The sequence below is a fragment of the Bolinopsis microptera genome, chromosome 6, assembly GCF_026151205.1.
Source record: "Bolinopsis microptera isolate Bmic1 chromosome 6, MBARI_Bmic_1.0, whole genome shotgun sequence".
Classification (NCBI taxonomy): domain Eukaryota; kingdom Metazoa; phylum Ctenophora; class Tentaculata; order Lobata; family Bolinopsidae; genus Bolinopsis; species Bolinopsis microptera.
In genome coordinates this window covers 11,960,086-11,984,500 of record NC_087077.1, presented here as the reverse complement: position 1 = coordinate 11,984,500, position 24,415 = coordinate 11,960,086, and the positions used below count along the sequence as shown (strand labels likewise).

Here is a 24,415-nt window from a genome sequence, read left to right as displayed (position 1 = left end):
TTTAAAGTGTTTTTTGTGACAACCTGCATATCAAGTGGTTGAATAGGACTGAATGGATGTACAAAAGTTTATGGTTGGGAGTTAGATGATATCAGTTCCCCTCGTTTGGAACATAATATTATCCTTGATGAAATTTGAGATTTTTCGGTTTCTGGAACGGCGCATCAGTTTAAATCAAATTACAGCTGGAAAATGGGATCTACCGCTGAACAATATCGGTTGCACTGTCTTGGAAATAGATTTGATATCATTTCCCATCGTCGGGACCGTATCCTTGCTGAAAATTCAACTTCTTTGCAATTTCACGCCCTTTGTTGACAAACTCCAGTGCTTCTTGATAGCCAGTACCCACTGTACCAGGGGGTTTGAAGATTTGTATAATTGTCTTATGGAACGATGAGACTGGGAGAATGTACCACATAGCTCTATGTACATATACATATAATTTAGGGTATGTCATGGTCGGTGGTCTTGTAATGTAAGATTCTATCATCCCTCTAGCACATTCTTTTACATCACCTGTAGCCCATGCCGGAGTAGTCATACCCTCTCCAGCAACTATTTGACTTAAGTCCTTAGTAGCAATGTAGCCTACAGATCCGATGGTTAAGGACACAGGTGATTCTCTGGCCATCAATTCCTGTTGTAAACTGTAGAAAAAACCATTCATTCCGTGTTTAGTGGAACAGTAAATAGACATCCGATACAAAGGTGCTTCTCCTGCCATCGAAGAAGTGAACAGCATGTGTCCCTTACTTGCTTCAAGATGTGGGAGAGCATGCACTGCTAGTTCAATATGACTGAACAAATTCACCCGGAATATTTTTTCAATAAAATCCGGCTCTTGTCGATAAGGAAACCCTAAGAAAGCACTATTTCCCATAGCAGCGTGATTTGAAACCAAATAGTCAAGTTTTCCGAACCAGGCTATGGTTTGATTGATGACTCCACTGCTACCCTTTACATCAGAAAAATCAAAGGAAATGGTCTGAACATCAGTTGCTCCCAACTTTACCACTCCTTCCTTTACCACATCTAGCTTATCTTGATTTCTTGCTACCAGAACTAGTTTGGCTCCATGCCCAGCTAACTGATATGCCAGTTCTTCTCCGATACCACTACTAGCTCCACAGATGAGGACTACTTTGTCCTTAAGATGAGTGGTGAGTTGCTCATCTGACAATGGTGGAGCAGGTGATAGTAGGTAGTATAGTGAGACAGATATTAGCAGGAGAATGCAGGGCACTTTGTAATTCATGGAACAGCCTGTTTAAAATAAACCATTAGTTACAAAGACAAAAGTGCTTCATTAGAATTAGTTCTGATAATTTTGCAATGAACTGCTCTGGATTTTTTATCTTGAATCTATTTCATCATTAATTTATTCATGTAAGTTTCACTGTACTGTAAATAGATTGGAGATAAGGCGGCAAAACCATAAACCAGCCTTCTTATTATTAACTTAGCGAGGCGACAGAACAAAACAATATTATATAACACTTTAAAAAACACTCATCATGAAAAAAAACCCTAACACAGATCACAAACCAAATAATAATGATAATGGAAAACCCGTTATTGAAACACAACTTGCATTGAAATAATATTACAAACTGTCTAACTGGTGCGAGAGAGCTTTAAACACATTATCACAGCGAGTTAGAAAGTTAGGAAGGAAGTAAAAATGTACCGTTAATAATTTTCAGACTTGAACCTTACTTAAAAAACAAAAATTTGATTATTTCCGGTTTTGGGTTAGATCTTAATCCGGTTACGTCCCATTGTAATAGATTTAGTTTTATTACAGCACTAAAAGACCGTGCGGCATGATCTCTAAACTCTAAAGCAACACACGGCTGGAATATATATATATATATAATATGGCTGTACTTAAAGTTAAATGAATGTCTGTAATCTAAAGAGCTATAATCACCGTACGATTATTTTCGAATATTATTGGATCTCGTGCGAACAGTCTGTAAAACTTAAACCCAGCCAAAATTTTTCTTTACAACATGACATAATTTTTACCATGAAAGTTCGTATGATGTATAATTTATTGGGTCAATGTTTTGGTCCTTATCCTATCACCCTATTTTAAGAGCTTGTTATCCTATACTTGAAATTTCCCTCTTAAATTATCTATAGAGCACTGATTTCGAATTGGGCATTGGCGGATAGGCTAATTGTGTTAGAGTGCCTCGTAGTATTTATACTAAATACGCTAAGAACTCTGAACTTACTTTACTAAACGTATTTTGACCGTAAAATCAAATAAAAGTGGTACGGTAATGATTGGATTTATTTTTATGTGTAATCAGTAATGTGTATTTTCAATTTTGATTGACTGACCCTTCTGAGAATCTCTAAAAACTGCCAATTCTAATTTGGTGCTTGGATTACATTTTCATAAATTTGCAAAATTTGTATTCTTTTCTTTTTTGTTTAAAAGTTTGAAATAAACTAAAATTAGACGAATGCATAAATACTCACACCACACAATAAAATGTCTAAGTGCTGCCGCAAACGGTTTTAGTTCCCCTCGCCCTCGTTTGGACCATAACCTTGTTGAAATTTCAACTCCTTTGCCTTTTCATGCTTTTTATCTGCAGCATGTAACGAGTCTTGATACCCATTACCAACTGAACCAGGATGTTTGAAGGCTTGTATCATTGTCTTATGGAATGATGGATGAAAGTACCACAAAGCTCTGTTAACATATGCATATAATTTAGGGTATGTCATAGTCGGTGGTCTCAAGATGTAAGATTCTATCATCCCTCTAGCACATTCTTTTACATCACCTGTAGCCCATGCAGGAATCTTAATGCCTTCACCAGCCATCATTTGACTTAGGTCCTTGGTAGCAATGTAGCCGAAAGCTCCCATGGTTAAGGATACAGGTGATTCTCTCGCCATCAATTCCTGTTGTAAACTGTAGAAAAAACCATTCATTCCGTGTTTAGTCGAACAGTACATTGCCATCCGATACGAAGTTTTTTCTCCAGCCATTGAAGATGTGAAAACCATGTGTCCTTTGCTTGCTTCAAGATGTGGGAGAGCATGCACTGCTAGTTCAATATGACTGAACAAATTCACCCTGAATATTCTTTCAATGAAATCTGGCTCTTGTTGATAGGGAGACCCCAAGAATGCAAAATTTGGCATAGCAGCGTGATTTGAAACCAAATAGTCAAGTTTTCCGAACCAGGCTATGGTTTGATTGATGACTCCACTGCTACCCTTTACATCAGAAAAATCAAAGGAAATGGTCTGAACATCAGTTGCTCCCAACTTTACCACTCCTTCCTTTACCACATCTAGCTTATCTTGATTTCTTGCTACCAGAACTAGTTTGGCTCCATGCCCAGCTAACTGATATGCCAGTTCTTCTCCGATACCACTACTAGCTCCACAGATGAGGACTACTTTGTCCTTAAGATGAGTGGTGAGTTGCTCATCTGACAATGGTGGAGCAGGTGATAGTAGGTAGTATAGTGAGACAGATATCAGCAGGAGAATGCAGGGCACTTTGTAATTCATTTTCCTTAACATTCCAGTTGACCGCCGCGCCAGAGATTCTCAATTTGCTCAACTAGCGCATATTAGAGGGAAACACTTGTGCTCCAAGTCAATTGCCGTATCTGTAATTTAAGAAATTGGAAGAAGTAACTGAACTATACTCATGTTTTATACACATCAGTACACTAGTGAACAATACATGTGTCACATTAAAATACAGGCACGCTGCCCATGCACTGACTACTGCAGTACTACATACAAGTACAAATCTCAAGCAAGCAACCCTCCGCAAGCAACTGTGCGCGGTTTTTTTTTAGTCATGACAAACTGCAAAGTGTGATAAACGGAAACGAAATCGAAACCTGCCTTTCCCCATTTTATCTCAAAAATCCCCCCCATCTTATCTCCAAAATCCCTCTTTTTCTGAAAAAAACGTCTGTTTGTAACCTTCATTTTACATTTTTGCAAAAATGATGAACGGGGATTCATTCTTATCGATATGTTTCATCGGAACTGAATTACTTGCTGACGTTGCAGCTTTCAAGATCTTTCTAGAACTGAGGAGGGTACTGAAATTGAAGTGTCAGTTGCGTTACCGGAGTGTTCATTACTGAGCTGAAGGGGGGGGGGGGGGGGGGACTCTTGTGTTCAAGCTGGAAAATTGTTGAAAGTCGAAATATTATATGATTAGCGGCAAAAAATTGTCCTTTAGGTGTTCGAAATGATATTTATATTTTAGATGAATATTTGATTTAAATTATTTCGTACTTTACTAGTAAATTATGTAAAAAATTGGGTTTTTTTTTATTTTTAAATTCTCCATTTTATGCCATTGGCCCCCCTATATTATCTAATCCGGCTGCTAAAGTAAGTAGTTTGAAAGGTGCTTGGCCGGATATAATAACAACGATTTCGGCTCATTATGATCAGGGTAGCATCAAACATAAAGAAAACTGTTTCCAGGGAAAAACAAAGTAAAAAAAGTCAGGCCATGATTACGTAATATTGCTGTCAGGAGGGGGGGTTGGGTCTTTATTACAACTCCTTACGGGTAAACCCCCCCCCCCCTAAACGACTCCTTACGGGTAAACCCCCCCCCCTAAAACGTCACCTGTTTTTTGGGCCCAGATTGCCGAGTTAGGGCTAAATTTACGGGGTTCTGAAGTGTCTAGGAATAATATTTAAACCTTTTTCTAGCCTGCCAGGAAGATTTGGAAATTTGAAAATAAAATCAGGTACAATTTTTTTGACGTTGAAATGGAGTTCGTTTTAAAACACCACCCCTAAAATGTCATTTCTATATGTGTGATAATTACAAAATGTACAGGAGGCCTGATTTATCTTTTGTCACTAGTACTATTTGTTTTGTCTTATTAAAACATTAAGCTACTTGAAAACATTCACTCACTAAAGTAAGTACCTCAAAACCGTAATCACCCCCTAAAATGTCACGTGCACTACCCCTAAAACGTCAGCTAAAACAGGTTGTGTAGCACTCAGAATGTTGCTCAATTATTAATTTTAACCACTTCTGGGACTAATATAACCTATTTCTGAGAGGTGTCGACCAGAATTTCTCTCTCTGTTGAAAAAAAATGGTGGAATTTAGTCAATTTACTTTTTGTGACATTTTGGGGACTTTTTTTTGAATACCCAGAACTTACGGCAAAACAGTAACTCAGTCAACAAAATGTACACCTGAAGTTAGATTATCTAGTTATATAAACTAACAATTGGCACAAAAGAAATGGATTCAACGTGATTTTAACCTTGTGCAAATTGCATGTTTTGGGATTTTTAACATCATCCTGCATCTTGGCAATTTTAGTGACCTGTAGTTAACTAAGCCAACCCAGTAATCGATCTGACCTTCTCTATAGACTAGATTTGACTGCTTTTAGCAAAATTGAATGTCAAAAACTACGGTTTTTGGTACTTACTAGTTTATGGTAAACCTATGATATGCCCCCTAATATGTCATTTTTTTCTTCCCTAAAATGTCAAATTTGTATTTTGTTCGCATGGTGTGCGATAATAGCTCTTGTGTTGGCACTTGTTAATTATTAACATCAACTATTAACGAAATGTGAGTATGCATTGCATCTTAGGAAAAGCCTGAGTAATTTGATCAGGTTAAAATGACATTTTAGGGGGGATAATTAGACATTTTAGGGGATGTTTATTGCGATTAATAAAATAAAACTAATTCCTTGAGCTGCCAAAGCTTTCCAATATTACCATTAGATGCTAAATATGATGTTTAATAGGCTGATACCTCTATTTTATGGTGCTTGTAGTCTCAAAGCCAGAATCTGATAAAATGAAATTTTAGGGGGCGGCCAGGTGACATTTTAAGGGAGGGTAGTAATTTTGAGTAATGTATAACTTTCCATATCTCCAGTCATATGTACAAAGTTGCTAAAATATGTAAATATCACTATCCTAGACCAAAACTGAGTTAATATTAATGAATTCCAGAGTTTTTTTTTTTTTCAAAAGTAAAAAATTCGTACAAAATGAAAAAAATGCCCTTATGGCATCATTTAGATTCAATTTCAGGATGTGGCAGGGTCTGAATGATATTTTTTATGTTTAGGAGTTACAAATGATTAGGTAAGATACTTTCTAAGAAGATGGGATCCAATCAATCAAGAGTGGCGTTTAAGGGGTGGGTGACATTTTAGGGGGGGTTTACCCGTACTGCAATTAGCATGGACCAAGATCCTTATCTAATTGGGGGCTTTTCGCACTTGTTTCATTGAATGTGTGTTTGCTTTTCATGTGTGTTTCATGTGTGTCTCATGTGTGTTTCTATGAGGTCGTTATTTTTCTCCCTTCCCCGATTTCTTTGTTTGCCGTTTCTCCCTTTGAAAACTTCTCGATAGTATCATTCTCTAATTACTATAGTTACCGAACAACTACCTCGCTACCTGTTAACTATCTACCTGGTGATTAGCACCATTGAAATGCTCCAATGAGCTTGAGGCACATAGTTTTGTAGAGATCGAGTTCGCATGTGTATTTAGATTTTTAATTTTAGTTTCTTTAGTAATTTTAGTTTTTTTAGACAATAAAATGATAAATCTCCCTTTAATCTTAAATCATGAAATAATGTTAAATTCTTTGAGAGAACCGGAGTGATTCAAACTTTGGTCAAATAAGCGGAATCATTTATTAAACAGCATGACACAGTACGATACCGAATGATTGAAAAATGATTGATGAATGATTACGGCCAAAGCCCGGTTCTAAGAATAAAGATAAATACTGATAACGATAAATTTTAAAGATAACGGAATTTTAGGAGCTAGTTGTCCGATGATTTAAAAGTTGATTGATAGCCGCGGACGCGAGACTAGGATCGATAGCCGCAGTTGCGAAGACAATGATATTGTATGCATGAAAATCGAATTATTGCTGAGAATGGAATGCCCGAGGTTAATACCGGATGCCCGAGGTTAATACCGGATGCCCGAGATAATTATCGTAGGAATGATTACTGAGATAAGCGCGATAATTGGACGTGTCTTTTTAAGCTGAATCAAGCAGCTCTAATCAGCACAGCCTCGTATTATTTTGAGAGAGTTTTGTCACTTTAAAGAAGTTCAACAGATAGCTCCCATTTTCTTACTGTTAAATATACTACACAGCTACACTAGTTTAAATCTGTTTCATAACGTGCTCGTTTCTCTTAGTCCCACTTAGTCTAGGTGATAATCAATAATTATTTTGTTTCTCGGATTTATAAATTTTTGGTATCATGGTATAGTTCTAACGATGATGAGATCAGAACACACGGCCATAATTCTGGGAAAACTTGCATTGTTGGAATATCGTGATTTTAAAACGGCCTTGAATCAAAAAAAGTGTTACGAAAAAACGGCGTTATTTTGCTGAAATTTGGGCTCAGCGTCGGACTGTTTTCAAAAGCTCATGATAAATTGTAATAAAATGATGCAATCATGAAAATTTCTGGAATCTATGTACAAATAACTTTTCCAAACGATAGCATCAAGTATGATAAGTTTACAAATATCCGTGTATTTGATAAACGCAATAATATGAGTCAAGTCAGAAACACGCCTACTCGCACACATTTTGAACTATAACTCGAGCTACAAACGTCGCAAAACAACTGCAGTTTCGGTGAAATGGCGCCAGAGAGTCTGTGGAACGCGCAGTAGAGCTCTCGCACGTGAGAAATGTTCGAGTCAGTCTACATTGTTTGGCGCGCTGTTTCGTTTCCGTTACAAATGTTGACCTTGTACGCCATTTTGTCGCCATTTTGTCAATTTATACGTAATTTCGTAAATTTCGTCAATACCACGTTTAGCCAAATTCCACAGAGAGCTTATAATTTACTTCCAACACGAAATAAACATTGCTAAGGCCATGAAGTTACCTAATGGCTACTTTTAACGGAAAATCAAGTCATTCTGTGACATGTAGCGTCCTTTTGTCACTTAAATGGATGACGTTGATCTGACTCTAGAACATCGTGAAACTTTCCATCAGTAAAGCTAAAAGTATTTCCATTCTAAAAAACTTTACTTCAAGATAATTGCACGAAAGATGAATAAGTGTCTAAAGATCCATTTGATTGAACTTGTCTTCAACTTTTAAGCTGTATTACGTCTCGAAATAAGCGATCGACCGCGCAGGATTACCACCTACTTAGTCTTTGTCGAAGAAAACCCTAAAGCGCACAGTTTTATAGTTTAGTGGGTCTGAGTATTGTTCTTCTCAGTTGTGACAGAATTGTAACTTTGTAATGAGCAAAATACTTATAATTATTTATGATATGTTTGATTTCTTGTTGATGTTTGTCATTCAAATTTGGTAGACGGCCCCAACGTTAATGTGGCTCTTGCTATGTGTCCGTTCAGCCGAATTAATTATCATATAATCAAGTTTATTTTTCTAGTGTAGTTAGTTGTCATCCGGCCACACAATAAGTAACTTATATTGCAGTACCATTTATCAATTAGTATATCCAAATATGTCACTGTAATTTTGCATGGCTGAAATTTAACACTTGATTTATATTAGATATAATAATTAATTGAATTTTCAAATAAAAAATATCAAGATTTAGCAATAAATACTCAGATATGACAGTGAAATACGGGAGTTCCGAAGTAGAACGAGAAAAGATAAGCACGGAAAAAAGCCTTGATGAGCTAACCCACGAATTAGGCCTAGGAAGGGCTCACTGTCTCGTTTGGGGCAGCCTCGCATCCATTATGGTGATTCAAAATATGGTATACATGCTAACAACTGTTCTAATGCCTTATTTGAGCTGTGAATGGGAATTGAGCAGCACTTTTGAATCTGCTATCGGATCATCACTTTCTATTACTTTCTGTTTGAGTGGTATTTTCCTTGGCAATCTCGCTGATAACTATGAACGCAAAAAAATTCTCGTTATCACATCGATAACCCATCTTCTGTGTGGATTTATCGCAGCCCTGTCGCCTAATGCAATGGTTTTTTTACTTGTTCGCATCTTGCAAGGGATCTGCAATGGGGTTAGTGGCCACGTTTCGTATGTGCTCTCTGTAGAGATTGTCGGTTTTGAGTATAAGGAACTTGCGGTCTCTGTTATTTCGTTTAGTTTCCCAACTTGGTGGATTATTTCTGTCGTTGATGGCATACTTTCTTCTCAACGAAATAGGCTGGCGTTATTTGTGTGCAGCTCTGATGCTCTGATGGTTCCATTGCTACCAGGGCTTTTTGGTTTGTTAGTTGTCCCTGGATCACCGCGATATCTGTTTGTAAAAGGACAGACAGAAGAGGCTCTTCTTAGTTTGAGGACGCTGTACAGATGGAACTGCAGATCTTTTCCTGAGTCGTGTTCCGGGAGGGTGCAGTGAAGCTCGAAAAAAGAGCGGAAATTTGTGCATTGTTCTGTCAGGGCTATGCTAAAACTACAATTTTTGTTACTGCAATGTTTACTCTGAACTACTCCATTTGGTTAACATTTGCAGCTTATTTGCCATTAGATTCGTACAAAAGTCTTGAATCTACAACAAAAGTTCCCATGGATTGCACAAATGTGATAATAGTTTAAACCAAGAAGCCTTGATTGGAACATTGGTAGCATTTTCAGGTGATGCATTGGGAAGTATAGTGGCAGGACTTTCTGGAAGAAAAATAGGGAGAATTTTAATGTTGAAGAGTCTTGGATTTCTAACCATGTTGAATGCAATCTCGATTTACTTTGACCTGAACACAATCTTGAATAACATAGTCGACATGATGGTTCGATTATGCGTTACCGCATTCAGACAAACACTGTTCTACATCGCTGTGGAGGCTTACCCTACAGTTCTGAGAAGTACCTCTTCAGGATTCACCAGCTGTTTCGGAGAGGTTGGGGCGATTTTGGGTAGTTTTATGACGTACAGTATTTACCCTGTTAGTCCCGTGGCGGTTGTTTCTCTGATGGTTGGATCTGCGGTGGTGCAGTTTGTTTTGGCCATGCTTTGGGATACTGAGACTAAGGACAATGTTCTGATTGAAAACAAGGAAGAAGAGTCTGAGTGCTGTTTGGAAAATGGATAGCATGGAAGTTATCATTTTCATACCAATTTTATTGAAAATCTTTACAATTAATAAAAGAAATTTGGGGTAATTTTTGCATACCATACTGCAGATGGTCTCATAGTTGATGGGCCAAAAAGGGGCACTCTTGCTATTCGCTTTCATGTGCACACAATGGCAACAATATTTTTCTGAGATTTAGAAAGGAAGTGTCAGGCTTGGGTTAAGGGGTTGTGGATCAAGGAAGGACAGTATTAAGAGACAGTAATTATATGATGGTATGACTGATTGCTTTTAGGCAAGAGCTGTTGTTTTTCATTAGTTCAAAGAAATTAAAATATATTTTTTTGGGTGTTAACTATTTAAGGTAGAAAATTATATGGTGAATAATTTATGTTATCAACAATGTTCTAATAATGATTAATTGAAATTTAATAACACCGCTTTTAAGATAAAACTTATACTTAGCAGTGTTTAAACTAGTCATCCCAGAAAATAACATGAATACTAAGTTAAGAAAAGTAACTTATGCTTGAAAATATATCGTATATTTGGCTGTTGATTATGTAATCAACATTTTATTTTTTACCCTCTAGAATAATAACAATTTGACAATTTTTTAATTCAAATTCCACTCAATTTCACTCTGATAGTGATAAAATTTAGAAATTGATCAGATATCCGACTATAACTTAAGTAGTTTGAAAGGTGCTTGGTCGGATATATAATAACAATGATTTCGGCTCATTATGATCAGGGTAGCATCAAACGTAAAGAAAAGTGTCAAAGGGGAAGGGGGGGGGGGGGGGGGGTCAGGCCATGATTACTTAATATTGCTGTCAGAAGGGGGGGGGGGGGGGTTAGGTCTTGATTTGATTACGGTTGATTACGGAGGGGGGTAAAAATTGCTAAAATATTGATTACGTAATATGTGAACCACCCCTAAAGCCAGAAAATGGTACTTAAACATATTATGCAAAGATCAAACACCAGATAAGACAAAAAAACTTTATTTAAAATTATCAAAACTTATCTAAAATTATCTAAACTTTATAGATGACTTTCATAAACTTTGAAACAATATAGATCTAAATAAAATGATACAAATGATATGTCTACTACATACAAAGAGTATGTACTTCACATTTCACAAACGTAGCAATTGACATCCACAGCATTGGCTAAGTTGAAAATTAAAAAGCATTGAAGAGGTATGCATGTTAGCGAATTTCTATTCAAGAGAACTGTAATTTGTTGGCAAATTTTATTGTTGTTGTAGTCATCTACAATTCAATCCTGCGGATTTTCTATGTGATGGTTAAAGGTTATGAAGTAAAGCTTGCTTAAGTTGATTTTTTACAATGCTTGTTTTAAGGCTTATTGAAATTAATAAATCCACTGTTTTTGTATCATTTTGTGTGAATTGAAATGAAACAGTTTTCAATCTCAAGACCTATATTAATAAATTTACCACAGGCCCTAAATACCTCTTTTGGAATTGTAGCAATCATTGTTTGAAGTTGATAGGGTGGTTTTGTCAGGCCAGCCCTCCCATGTTGTGGTTGTCTCTCTTCTCTATAATCTCACGCTCAAATATACAGTATTTAAATATCCTTACAAATAATACAATACCCTTATCAGTATCACCAAGGCGAACTTCATTAATTAACTAAGAGTTCTTGGCAGTAGTCTCTCCCTGTATTTCTGTTGTAAGCCTCTTTAGGAACCCATCCAGTGATTCCTGAATGTTTTTCACTTGTTCAATCGCCCTGTTAACATTCATTACTTTATCCTCAGAGTCCATACACCCCAGATTATCATTAAACCATTCCGTAGCTTCATATACCTGCTGCTGACACTCGTCTAAATCATCATGCCATTCTTCAACTGCAACCTGTCTGTTTAAATCTATATTTAATCTTTTGATTACCTTGTCAAGGAAGATTTTGTTTAGCTTTTCAACCTTGTTTGAATGTTTAGAATCGTTTCCCCATAAACCATGATAACGGTTGGACTCAGCGTATCGGTGATGTGATTTAAACTCTAACTTTTCAATGAGTTCTTCAACTGTTATATCAGGATCATTAGACACGAGATCTCTAACTTCCATAACTTCCTCTTGACCAGACTCAGCAGATTCTTTCCACTTCTTGGAACACTTCTTGTCCATGAAATGCATGGGACTGTCTAAGTAACTCTGAGCCTTGGTGGACTCTTCAACAAGTGCAGACTTGTGAGCTTTACATGTGTTTATTATGAACGTTTTAGATGCTTCAGGAAGCTGGATTACTCTGAGCTTTGTAGGAAGAAACATTGTAGGTAGATGTCTGCTTCCATCCTTTTCCCATTTGCCTTCCAGATACAACCTGAATTCTGTTGCTTTCTCAGGATTGATTTCTTTGATCAGCTCCCAGAGGGGCCTCAGTTCAAAATTAAACGGGTACACATTAGTACTGTCGATAGGTTGAGCCCATTCTCTAGCAATGTCCATAGCTGATGAAAATTCGGGTTGGGCTGCACCACTAGTACCAAGTTGGGCTGCACCACTAGTACCAAGTTGAAACCAAAGATCAATATCACCTCCTTGAGCCCTCCACTCACGTCTGACCTTTGCATTTCTGTTAGATGAACGACGTCCAGTTTCAAACGTAGATGCAGCCTCGATGCTTGCTCCAAGACACTCCGCACCAAATGCAGCTTGCAGTTCTGCAGTTACCTTAGATTCGTTGTCATCTTCAGTCGCCTCCATTACATAGGATCTATTAACCATCCCACCAAGTTGAAGTCTGATCGCATAAAATACCCCTATTCTACTTTCAATCTCCTCCACTGTCAATTCTTGAACAGCTGACTTGAAACTCTCTGTCAGAAACTTCTCTGGACAAGTCCTGAAGCTGCCTCTAGTAGTAATACAGTTCTTTGTACACACCCCAATAGCATCAACTCGTACAGTTTCAAACTGAGACTCTCCAGTAGTCTCAACAGCCATACTAGCAGCTCCAGAGAAAGCTTTGTAAAGAGCCCCTACCTTCATATTACCAGCTGCCCACTGAGCTGCAGTAAAGTTACTGTCCGAGTATTGTAGTTTCATGTCTATTGTTTCATTAATTGAAATGGAGATGTCTTCTGCAGGATTTATATTGAATATTTTGTCACCTCTTGTTAGGTATGTTGGGGAGTAAGAATCGACAGAGTAAGCATAACATATTGCGCTTACCACAGTCTCGTTTTCCAAGCACTGTTGAACTGATACAGACATTAGGCTGAAATACTAATGAGTGTTAAGATTGATTTAAGCAGTTAAACAGATAGAACGTGACTGCCCATTATATGACTGGTGAAATTTTGCGACATTAGAAAATTTTCACCACTAAACAGAGGGGTTCTTAATCAAAGTGTATTTTTAAACCCAAAACTAAGGTGTTTATAAGTAACCGATTTCTTAGAATAACGGAAAATAGTACATTATTACAGTATTAGTACTAAGCAATGAAAATAACACATTTCATAAGAAAGTTTTACTGGAATAAAATAACATACAAAATACGGAAATTCATCAAACTCAAAACATTTAATTCATCTGATTAGTTTGACTGCACAGTAAAATCGCGATTTACCACAAACCCTGATTTACCAGAGTTGTTTCCTTTCCCCAGAACTTCACAGTAAATCGGGGTTTTACTATATTATTACCTATAAACGTATGTATTTAATAAAAATGATAATAATCAAACACTTATTTTATAATCAAAACTTGAACTGAAAAAGAAAGGAATGAACTATGAATTTATATGAAAAAGTTATATTTATGAAGAAACCATCTGTAAAATTATTTCACAAAAGCAAATCCTGATGATATTAAAATTCAAATGCATTGTCTCTTGTTAGCACTATACCTAATAAAACACAACGGCGAGACACAATTCTGTTAATATAACAGTTCATAAGTTCCATGGGAATATCAGCTCAACAACACCGTGTTGCAACTGGTATGTTTTCTAGGTATGTTATCATCAGTAAAAGTAATAGAGGTAACGGGGAAAATGGGAAATTGGGCGATTAGGTTTGGCCTCTATACGGCCACTATACGGCCGTGTAGGGGCCATATAGTGGCCGTATAGAGGCCGTATAAAGGCCATATAGAGGCCGTATAGAGGCCGTATAGTGGCCGTATAGAGGCCAAACCTAATCGCCCATTTTTCCATGATAAGAGAATTAATTGAATGATACACAGACCAATGTTTTTCTGCATCCTAAACATGAGCAATGTCGTATTGAGACCCAACAGCCATGCTGGAATTGATTAGTAAATTGTGTACATTGATTGGTTAATAGCTGCAACGTTTTTTAAAGCTTGCACCATTACCTTGATGAAACTCACACTTCAACATGTTCAAAGAGTTCGATAAATGCTTCATCTCAATTCATAGACAAAATAATTGCGTTACAAACATAAATCTAAATAACACAGAAAATTAATTTACCTTATCTTGTTAACTAAATAAATCATGCCTTTATATTAATGCTTTTCAAACAAAATTAAAACGAATTCTTCATGTAGTGCATCCTTGGTTTGGACAAGATATGCCCGTTTAAAATATTTCCATCACATTACATTACATATAATATATATGTTTTAAAACAAATCCCCCTCCAGAATCAAGCCTATGTTTAAATTATGCAGTTTCAACGACCAAATGTGTTCGTGTCTGTGTAGCAACTTTTCTCTCTTTTGATATATACACATCAGATATCCTAATTTGGACCATATCCTTGCTGGAATTTTAACTTTTCCATCTTTTCACGCCCATCATTCACAAAATCCAGCGACTCTTGATACCCATTACCAACCGCACCAGGACGCTTGGAGGCACCCATCATTGCATTATGGAATGTAGGGACTGGAAGAAAGTACCACATAGCTCTACCCAAATTATTAGATAATTTAGGGTATGTCATGGTCGGTGGTCTCGATATGTAAGATTCTATCATCCCTCTAGCACATTCTTTTACATCACCTGTAGCCCATGCGGGAATATTCATTGCGTTCTCACCATCCTCATTAATTATCAGTTGACTAAGATCCTTCGTTTTGATGAATCCGAAAGCTCCGACGGTTAAGGACACAGGTGATTCTCTGGCCATCAATTCCTGCTGTAAACTGTAGAAAAAACCATTCAGTGCATGTTTAGTGGAACAGTAAATTGCCATCGAAAAAAAAGGGGTTTCTCCTGCCCCTGAAGATGTGAAAAACATGTGGCCTTTACTTGCTTCAAGATGTGGGAGAGCATGCACTGCTAGTTCAATTTGACTGAACAAATTCACCCGGAATATTCTTTCAATGAAGTCCGGCTCCTGTTGATGAGGAAACCCTAAGAATGCACCTTGGATCATAGCAGCGTGATTTGAAACCAAATAGTCAAGTTTTCCGAACCAGGCTATGGTTTGATTGATGACTCCACTGCTACCCTTTACATCAGAAAAATCAAAGGAAATGGTCTGAACATCAGTTGCTCCCAACTTTACCACTCCTTCCTTTACCACATCTAGCTTATCTTGGTTTCTTGCTACCAGAACTAGTTTAGCTCCATGCCTAGCTAACTGATAAGCAAGTTCTTCTCCGATACCACTACTAGCTCCACAGATGAGGACTACTTTGTCCTTAAGATGAGTGGTGAGTTGCTCATCTGACAATGGTGGAGCAGGTGATAGTAGGTAGTATAGTGAGACAGATATCAGCAGGAGAATGCAGGGTACTTTGTAATTCATCAGTCTTTAGTTCTTAATCAGCATGTAAAAACCTTCAAAATATGATTAGGTTACCGGCATAAAGATGGAGAAAATTAAAAATAACAGGTAATCATTAGATCGGCTAATTTCTAACCCTTCAGATGAAACGAAGGTTCAACCAATTTCACTCGAAAACTTTATTGCTCTTGAACTTTGATTATTTAGTAATAATGGAGTAAAGTAAAACAAAATATGTTGTATTTTTACAAACATCAAATATCTTAGGCATCATGTAGCCTCCAGGCTCGACAAACCCCGACAAACCCCGACACACCCCGACAAACCCCGACAAACCCCGACATATCCTGACAAACCCCGACAAACCCCGACAAACCCCGACAAACCCCGACACACCCTGACAAACCCCGACAAACCCCGACAAACACCGACAAACACCGACAAAACCCCGACAAAACCCCGACGTGTCGAGATGTGTCGTATCATGTCGGGCCCACCGGCTACATGATGCCTTATCTTCAATTTATAACTTTATAACTGAAACTTGAATTGAAAACGAATAAGCTATGAATTCTAAATATGAAAAACTTATTAATATGAAGGTATCATCTGTAAAATTAATTAACGAAAGCAAATCCTGATAATATTAAAATTCAAATGTATCGATTCTTGTTTAAAAATGTTGTCTCTTGATGAAACTGCTGTACTGTAGATTGACGAGGGGGTATTGAAAGATAATTTTCAATTTTCAAACCAACACTAAAGCTAAGGCAAAAGAACCGAACAATCTAAATTTCTCAATGAAAAAAATGTAGGTATATATCGGGAACGAAAACTTGTCAATAATTTAAAATGATAAGAGAATTAATTCAACACAGACCAATGTATTTCTACATCCTGGACATGATCAATGTCGTGTTAAGACCTGACAGCCATACTGCACGCTGATTGGTTAATAGCTGCTACGTTTTTAAAAGCTAGCACCACTACCGTGATAAAACTCACACTTCAACATGTTCAAAGAGTTCGATTAATGCTACATCTCAATTCATAGACAAAATAATTGCGTTATAAACATAAATCTAAATAACAAAGAAAATTAATTTACCTTATCTTGTTAAGTAAATAAATCATGCCTTTATATGTTTTAAAACAAATCCCCCTCCAGAATGGCCTATGTTTAAATTATGCAGATTCAACGGACAACGACCAAATGTTTTCGTGTCTGTGTTCCAGCCGTCAACTTTTCTCTCTTTCGATATACACATCAGAAATACCATATCCTTGCTGGAATTTTAACTTCTCCCTCTTTTCACGCCCTTCATTCACAAAATCCAGTGACTCTTGATAACCATTACCAACCGTACCAGGACGCTTGAAGGCACCCATCATTGCATTATGGAATGTAGGAACTGGAAAAAAGTACCACATAGCTCTACCCAAATTTTTAGATAATTTAGGGTATGTCATGGTCGATGGTCTCGAGATGTAAGATTCTATCATCCCTCTAGCACATTCTTTTACATCACCTGTAGCCCATGCAGGAATACTCATTGCGTTCTCACCATCCTCATTAATCATCACTTGACTAAGATCCTTCGTTTGGATGAATCCGAAAGCTCCGATGGTTAAGGACACAGGTGATTCTCTGGCCATCAATTCCTGCTGTAAACTATAGAAAAAACCATTCAGTGCATGTTTAGTGGAACAGTAAATTGCCATCGAAAAAAAAGGGGTTTCTCCTGCCCCTGAAGATGTGAAAAACATATGTCCCTTACTTGCTTCAAGATGTGGGAGAGAATGCACTGCTAGTTCAATTTGACTGAACAAATTCACCCGGAATATTCTTTCAATGAAGTCTGGCTCCTGTTGATGAGGAAACCCTAAGAATGCACCTTGGATCATAGCAGCGTGATTTGAAACCAAATAGTCAAGTTTTCCGAACCAGGCTATGGTTTGATTGATGACTCCACTGCTACCCTTTACATCAGAAAAATCAAAGGAAATGGTCTGAACATCAATTGCTCCCAACTTTACCACTCCTTCCTTTACCACATCTAGCTTATCTTGGTTTCTTGCTACCAGAACTAGTTTAGCTCCATGCCTAGCTAACTGATAAGCCAGTTCTTCTCCGATACCACTACTAGCTCCACAGATGAGGACTACTTTGTCCTTAAGATGAGTGGTGAGTTGCTCATCTGACAATGGTGGAGCAGGTGATAGTAGGTAGTATAGTGAGACAGATATCAGCAGGAGAATGCAGGGTACTTTGTAATTCATCAGTCTTTAGTTCTTAATCAGCATGTAAATTGTAAAAACCTTCGAAATGTGATTAGGTTACTGGCATAAAGATTGAAGTATTATAGTTTAACAAAATTAAAAATTAAATGTTATCAGTAGATCGGCTAATCAGCTAGTGTCTAACCATTCACATGAAACAAAGGTTGAATTAATTTCATTCAAAAATTTTATTGCTCTTGAACTTTGATTATTTAGTAGTAATGGAGTAATATAAAGTAAAACAAAATATGTTGTATTTTTACAAACATCAAATATCTTCAATTCTGGTTTATCATTCAAGGATTCCATTTATAAATTAATCAACAAGCTGTTAAATGTATAAACTCGTTTAGGGTCATGGTAGGTAGAATATAATATAACAATTAAACGCCTGTCTGTAATTAGCACAAAAATCAACAGTTTTATCTGAAGCAATGATTACTCCATGATCATCAATGTTACTTATTTATTTCTCGCAGGAAGACAAACCACATTTTAAATCAAATGTGAATAAACATCTATATAAATTAACAATGTTGTCTCTAACTTCTGGAACTAGGATCAATCCCCATATATTTGCAGATGACATTGAGCATGACCTCATCAGCTCCGCCACCAATGCTCATGAGTCTGGTATCTCTGTAGAGCCTGGAGATTATAACATCGTCTGAGTAGCCCATACCTGAAAAATTCGCAAAATTACAAACTTTAAAACTGCATACATTCCTTCAATAATTTCATTGAAAAAGTATGGAGCATGTCTTGTAATGGCAGTAAAGTTCACTCGGCATTTATCAAGATTCATTTTAGCTGTGACCAAATAGCTGTGACCAAATAGATCTCAAAAAAAAAGATTTAACCCTTGGAAGTACTTGGGAAACTAACCTCCCCAGAATTGCAGGCAGGAATCCGTTACTTCTCTAACCAGTCTACCACTCTTCAACTTCAGCATGGTTGCTTGCGGAGTAATGTCTTCACCAGCTACATGCTGTTCAACACACTGCAAGAATTTGACTTCATATTTTCATAAGAACATCAGAATATAATCATATTTAATATTTTATTTGGAAATAATTTGAAAAAAAGAAGAAAAAAAGTAGAATTAATAAACTGTTGTCACTCTTATAATCATTACTTACTTTACTGAGGTTCGAAATTGAAACTAACCTGGTTTAAAAGAGCCCTGAGACATTCAACCTCTGTCTGTAACTCAGCAAGTCTGTAGTGAACGTACTGATTATCAAGTATACTCTTTCCAAATGCTTGGCGTTGTGAAGTGTATGCAATTGTCTCCTGTATGGCTCTGTCCATCGCAGGGAGAGCTCCAGCAGCTGCGTAGCTGAGAGAAGATAACTTTATTAAGTTGGAAATTCAAAAGGTTAAGATGCTTTGCCGGTAAATATTTTTACTGTAGAATAAGCAATGTAATGTGAACATTCACAACAATATTGATATTTGTAATCTTGTTTTGCTCTTATGAGTGGGTCAATCATTTATTTTTAATTGTAGTTGACGAAATGAGAGTCTCCACTCAGTGTGTTAAAACATAATTCTTTGTCGACGTTTCAGCTACATGCCTTTGTCATAAACAGGACGTACTGAAAACTTACATAGCTGCAAAGATACAATGTTAAAATAATCTATTAATACTACGAAATATAACAACAACAAATAACATCTTGAAACCCAACAACGATCACAAATTTTTGTCCAAAAGAAACATAAAATATAACGGCTAAAAGAATCCACACCGCAACAAGCCGTGAACAATTCCTCATAGTAAAATGTTTGTAGTGCTATGAGGAATTGTTTATGACAAAGGCATGTAGCCGAAACGTCGACAAAGAATTATGTTTTAACACACTGAGTGGAGACTCTCATTTTGTCAACTACAATTAAAAATAAATATTGATATTTGAACGAAAGTGCGAAATTGCAAAGAGAAAATTAAGGATCTGTAATAAATATTGTCAAAAGAGAAAAGAACTGCTTACATTCGTTCATTCTGGAACTGGTTCATCTGCTGCTGGAAACCTTTGCCTTCCTCGCCGATGAGATTTTCAAGAGGAACTCTCACATTCTCCATTGTTATTTCAGCTGTGTCTGACGAATGCATGCCCATCTTTTTGATTTTTCTGAATACATTGCAAGTAAATTACCTCTATAACCACTATAACACGATTAAGTATCTATAAGTTGATTTTACATAATGTATCTTAAACACTAAAAAGGAAACAGACTTAAATAAAATGATAAATTAGCAAATTTACACGCTGAAAATAAATGGTTACCTGTGAACACTAACACCTTTAGTGTTCATGGGCACACAAATCAGAGACTTGCTGCGATGAGGGTTTGGATTATCATTTGAGTTCACCAACATGCACATCCAGTCTGCCTGAGTACCGTTTGTTGTCCACATCTTCCCGCCATTTATTACCCACTCATTTCCATCAACATGAGCTGCAAAATAGGTATTATCATAAATGCACAGTGATTATTAAAACGAAGAAAAAGCATAGGAATATCAATGAAATGTAAAACAATTAACCCACCTCTACTCTTGATGCTTGAAACATCAGATCCACTCCCTACTTCACTCACTCCAAGACAGGCTACATAGTCACCTATAAACAATAATTAAAGGATGAGGGGACCTTAGAATTTACTTCCAAATATTCGCGTTTAAGTCCTGGAAAGTGTGTAGAATCAAAAAATACGCCGGACTGTGAAATCGATAATTCGTGCAATATCACGCCGCGCTCCTATTGGCTGATAGCAATTTTGGGCTGTGACGTCACTTATGTGTTAAGACCAACGTGCGCGCGCACCCTTTGCTCGTGTCAACATTTCGTTCTGTTCTGTTTTAATTACGTCGTGTTACCTTTGGCGTTTGCGAGAGCGGTATCTTTGGTTGCACTGAATTAGTCTAGGTTACGAATAATTCTCTTTAATAATAATAGTTAAATGTAACTCAGAAAGGCTTTCTTGTAGTTGTAGTATAGGTATTTCTATTTATAAATAGCTAAGATAAGTAGCATCCGCTAACTAAACCACAAACTGCTATTTTGTTTTGACTTGTTTGAAACCCGATATGGACACAATTAAAAAGAATTTATGATGTAGTAGAAGACATTTTACTAGCTGGCCCTCGGCGCCTCTAGTCCTATCTGAGTACGCACGTGCGGTTTGACACTGTGCGGGTACCGGCCTTTAGTTGTACACTCATTTATAATTTACCGTTTTAGTTTGCTGTGACTTGAGTGTAAAGCGTAACAAATGTGGATGTGTTCGTCTGCTATGCTTGGTATAATATTGCTTGGTGTAATAGTTGCAAATCTTGCTTACGTTATAAGTAGTGTCACATAGTGAGTTAGAACTTAAAAGCTTGGTGCTTGGTGCTTGGTGCTTGTCCAACTGGAATGAAGACATGCATTTCATACCTACCCGATCCATTTTTATTAGGACCGTGTTGTGTTGATATGACATGTTGATATATCAACTGTGGTACGAAACAGGGAGTTGCTAGGTGTTACGTTGGGAGCTATAAATATACATAATTTACATGCCTTTCTGTGTGACTTCAATCTTATTCCAGGTGTATCTCGGCTCATGGTTATCGTAGGGTGATAATTCTTTTTTCAACCGGTCATAAAAAGTGTCCTCTCCATTGGTTATAGGCTCGTTAGTATCGTGAATTGTTAATTTATTCTTAATTAGTAATTTAGTCGGCCCGCACGCTCATTTTACCTGTATTTCTATATGCGCGGATCAGAGCAACTCACATAATTGACGTCACAGGTTCGAATTGTTTTGGCTGGATATCTCGGCGCGCGAATGAAATACAACTTTGCGGATTTCACTAAAGTGGTTTATACGATTAATGTAATAAAAGGATTTGCACGAGAAAAAAACTTTTTCTAAGGTCCCCTCATCCTTTAAGTTAATTATAATAGACTTATTCGCTCTTTGTTTCACAATAATTAGTTAATCTGGGCTAGTTAAAGTGGGCCCATTACAAAAATGACGTGTACAATAAGTGATGTTTTAAGTAATATGAGCTGATGTTTTAAACATAAATCAAGTTAATAAAACAATTAGAATTCTTTTATAATTGATTTAAATCTTACCAGCAATAGTTGGTTTGAGGAAATTCTCCTTCACATGGTGAGATCCATATTTTGCCAATGCAGGGGTTGCCATATCACATTGAACACCAATGGCCATAGATACACCACCACAATTGATTGAGGCATATGCCCCCGCAGCAACAATCTCATAGCTATAATCTAAACCAAGGCCACCATACTCGACAGGTTTTGAAATTCCAAGATATCCATTATCACCTGTATATTTTCGATCAGTTTAATACATTTAATAAATAACAAATAAAGCTTAGAAGGTTGAATGATTATCAAGGGTCTGGATCAAATATTTGATTTGATTTAATTCATCTAATCAAATTAAATACTGAAATTATATCTGTTCAGTTGATTTTAATGAGTAACTGACCAAGAAGTTTAAAAACTTCGTGAGCAGGAAATATCTCATCTTTCTCCCATTTGTCACAATGCGGATTAATTTCTCTCTCTATGAGTTTCGTCAAATTATCTTTCATGGACTCATGTTCAGCTGTATAAGCATAGTGACGACATTGAGAGATAAGAGTGGAAGTTCTCTTCAGGGCTGTTCTGGTACAGCCAAGCATTTCTCTGTGACCTATCGAGTTTGTAGTGATTTATTGGACAGAACAAGAAAAGGCATTAATTCATCATCAAAATAATAATTTAAGCTGGTATCTCTGAGTGGGGACATCAGGTCATAATATCAGCTGTCAGTAGCTGTATTTCCTACAGAAATTGTCTTAGTTTTTTAATAGGCCGAGGTAAAGTTCAGCGACAAGATGTCTTGGTATCTAGGAAGGATAAAAGCTAATAATTATAAGCTACAGAAAAAGTTTCTCCGACTCCAAGTTACATAAATGTCAATGAAAATGCAATTTTATGGATAAAACCAATAAGACTTAAAGTAAAGCTAAAGCCAAAAAAAAGTAACACACCAAACAATAGTTAAGATGTGATACATATAATTCCTCGAATGAGTTGTGATAGCAAGTCACTCAGTGACAGAAAAAGCAATATGCTAATTTGAGCCTCAATGTAATACTTTTGCAAAGCAGTCTTCTAAGTAATTTAATTTTATTCGATAATTGGTTTGAATTAAATCAAATTATAGTTTTGGTAGTGTAATCTGACCCAGTGGCGTAACGAAGGGCCCCGCTGACCCCACTGTGCACGAGGCAGGGGCGTGCACAGGATTTTTCAAAGGGGTAGGCAAGGAGTTGGCGCAAAGTGCAGGCTCCGAGGCTACCGCCACGAGCAGCGGCATAGGCCCAGGGGTGCAGCCCCCGGAAACTTTTTAACTGAATTATATGCTAAACCAATAGGATATCAATACTGAAGGTTCAAAGCAGTTAATAACACACTTGGTCATTAGAGATAATCGAGAAACATTGTAATTAATCATTAATAAATTTTAGACCAAAAAATAGTCTAAAATTAGGTTTCTCATATTGTATCATATTTGTTACGATAATTGCTGAGTCTACGTGTGACGGTAGTTGACAGTTACAACGACTCATTGGATCTCGAGCCTCATGGGTCATCAGCCTCATCGATTTCCACCCAACCATCAAGAAGTGGCTACCTAGAATTGGGGCAGCCATTCCGTGGAAAATGTATGCACAAGGTATGTGTAACGGCCTAAATTAATTAGTTCGAACTTAGTACATTTGTTTTTAAAATAATACTTGTGTTTGATGTCGTTTTGTGAAAAGTTTTATAAAAGTAAATTTTCTACAAAAATTATAGGTCAACATTTCAAAAAGGAGGTGGTGACCGCCTGCATCACCCCCCCTGGGCACGCCCTTAGCGCGGGCGCCATCTGAGGGGGGCGCAAAATCGTCGTATGAATGTGGAACAATTTTGAAAAACTTAGCTGAGGTACTAGCAAAACTGCGCGTTTTGCTCTGGAAACACATTTTTTATAGATTTTACCGGCGTATTCTCTTAAATCATCTAATTTGTTCAATTTTAATAATATTAATAATAAATTAATGTTATTTTTATACAGCACCAAAAGGTTAAATAATTTAAATTTAACCCTTATGCTCAGCTGTAAATGATACCTAAATGACAGTAGAGATCGTGCATCTCGCCTTGGACTGGAGTAAAAACGGAAGTTTATAGCTGCAAGTTAAATCCTGACTAAATAAGGCAGATACACCTAATGTAAGAAGATATCCAAGAAAGGTTAGCAGGTT

General features: G+C 36.9%; 5 protein-coding genes across 5 annotated transcripts; all 5 read right to left on the bottom strand.

The window, feature by feature from the left end:
• Window positions 1–147: 147 nt before the first annotated feature.
• On the bottom strand, window positions 148–1,258 carry LOC134817396 (hydroxysteroid 11-beta-dehydrogenase 1-like protein A). Its single transcript, XM_063826536.1, has one exon. The coding sequence runs from the start codon at window positions 1,256–1,258 to the stop codon at window positions 248–250; it is 1,011 nt and encodes a 336-aa protein (XP_063682606.1). The 3' UTR covers window positions 148–247.
• Window positions 1,259–2,532: 1,274 nt separating this feature from the next.
• Window positions 2,533–3,543, bottom strand: LOC134817395 (hydroxysteroid 11-beta-dehydrogenase 1-like protein B). The gene has a single exon (XM_063826535.1). It carries the CDS (start codon window positions 3,541–3,543, stop codon window positions 2,533–2,535), a length of 1,011 nt encoding a protein of 336 aa, XP_063682605.1.
• Window positions 3,544–14,799: 11,256 nt separating this feature from the next.
• On the bottom strand, window positions 14,800–16,033 carry LOC134816691 (hydroxysteroid 11-beta-dehydrogenase 1-like protein). Its single transcript, XM_063825647.1, has one exon. It carries the CDS (start codon window positions 15,832–15,834, stop codon window positions 14,821–14,823), a length of 1,014 nt encoding a protein of 337 aa, XP_063681717.1. The 5' UTR covers window positions 15,835–16,033; the 3' UTR covers window positions 14,800–14,820.
• A 960-nt stretch (window positions 16,034–16,993) lies between these two features.
• LOC134816690 (hydroxysteroid 11-beta-dehydrogenase 1-like protein) lies at window positions 16,994–18,145 on the bottom strand. The gene has a single exon (XM_063825646.1). It carries the CDS (start codon window positions 18,091–18,093, stop codon window positions 17,053–17,055), a length of 1,041 nt encoding a protein of 346 aa, XP_063681716.1. The 5' UTR covers window positions 18,094–18,145; the 3' UTR covers window positions 16,994–17,052.
• A 199-nt stretch (window positions 18,146–18,344) lies between these two features.
• On the bottom strand, window positions 18,345–22,836 carry LOC134816425 (probable acyl-CoA dehydrogenase 6). The gene is made up of 8 exons (XM_063825262.1): window positions 22,606–22,836; window positions 22,224–22,439; window positions 20,649–20,720; window positions 20,385–20,556; window positions 20,088–20,228; window positions 19,261–19,432; window positions 18,979–19,093; window positions 18,345–18,775 (listed from the first exon to the last, which is right to left on the bottom strand). The coding sequence occupies exons 1-8, from the start codon at window positions 22,799–22,801 to the stop codon at window positions 18,636–18,638; spliced, it is 1,224 nt and encodes a 407-aa protein (XP_063681332.1). The 5' UTR covers window positions 22,802–22,836; the 3' UTR covers window positions 18,345–18,635.
• Window positions 22,837–24,415: the final 1,579 nt, after the last annotated feature.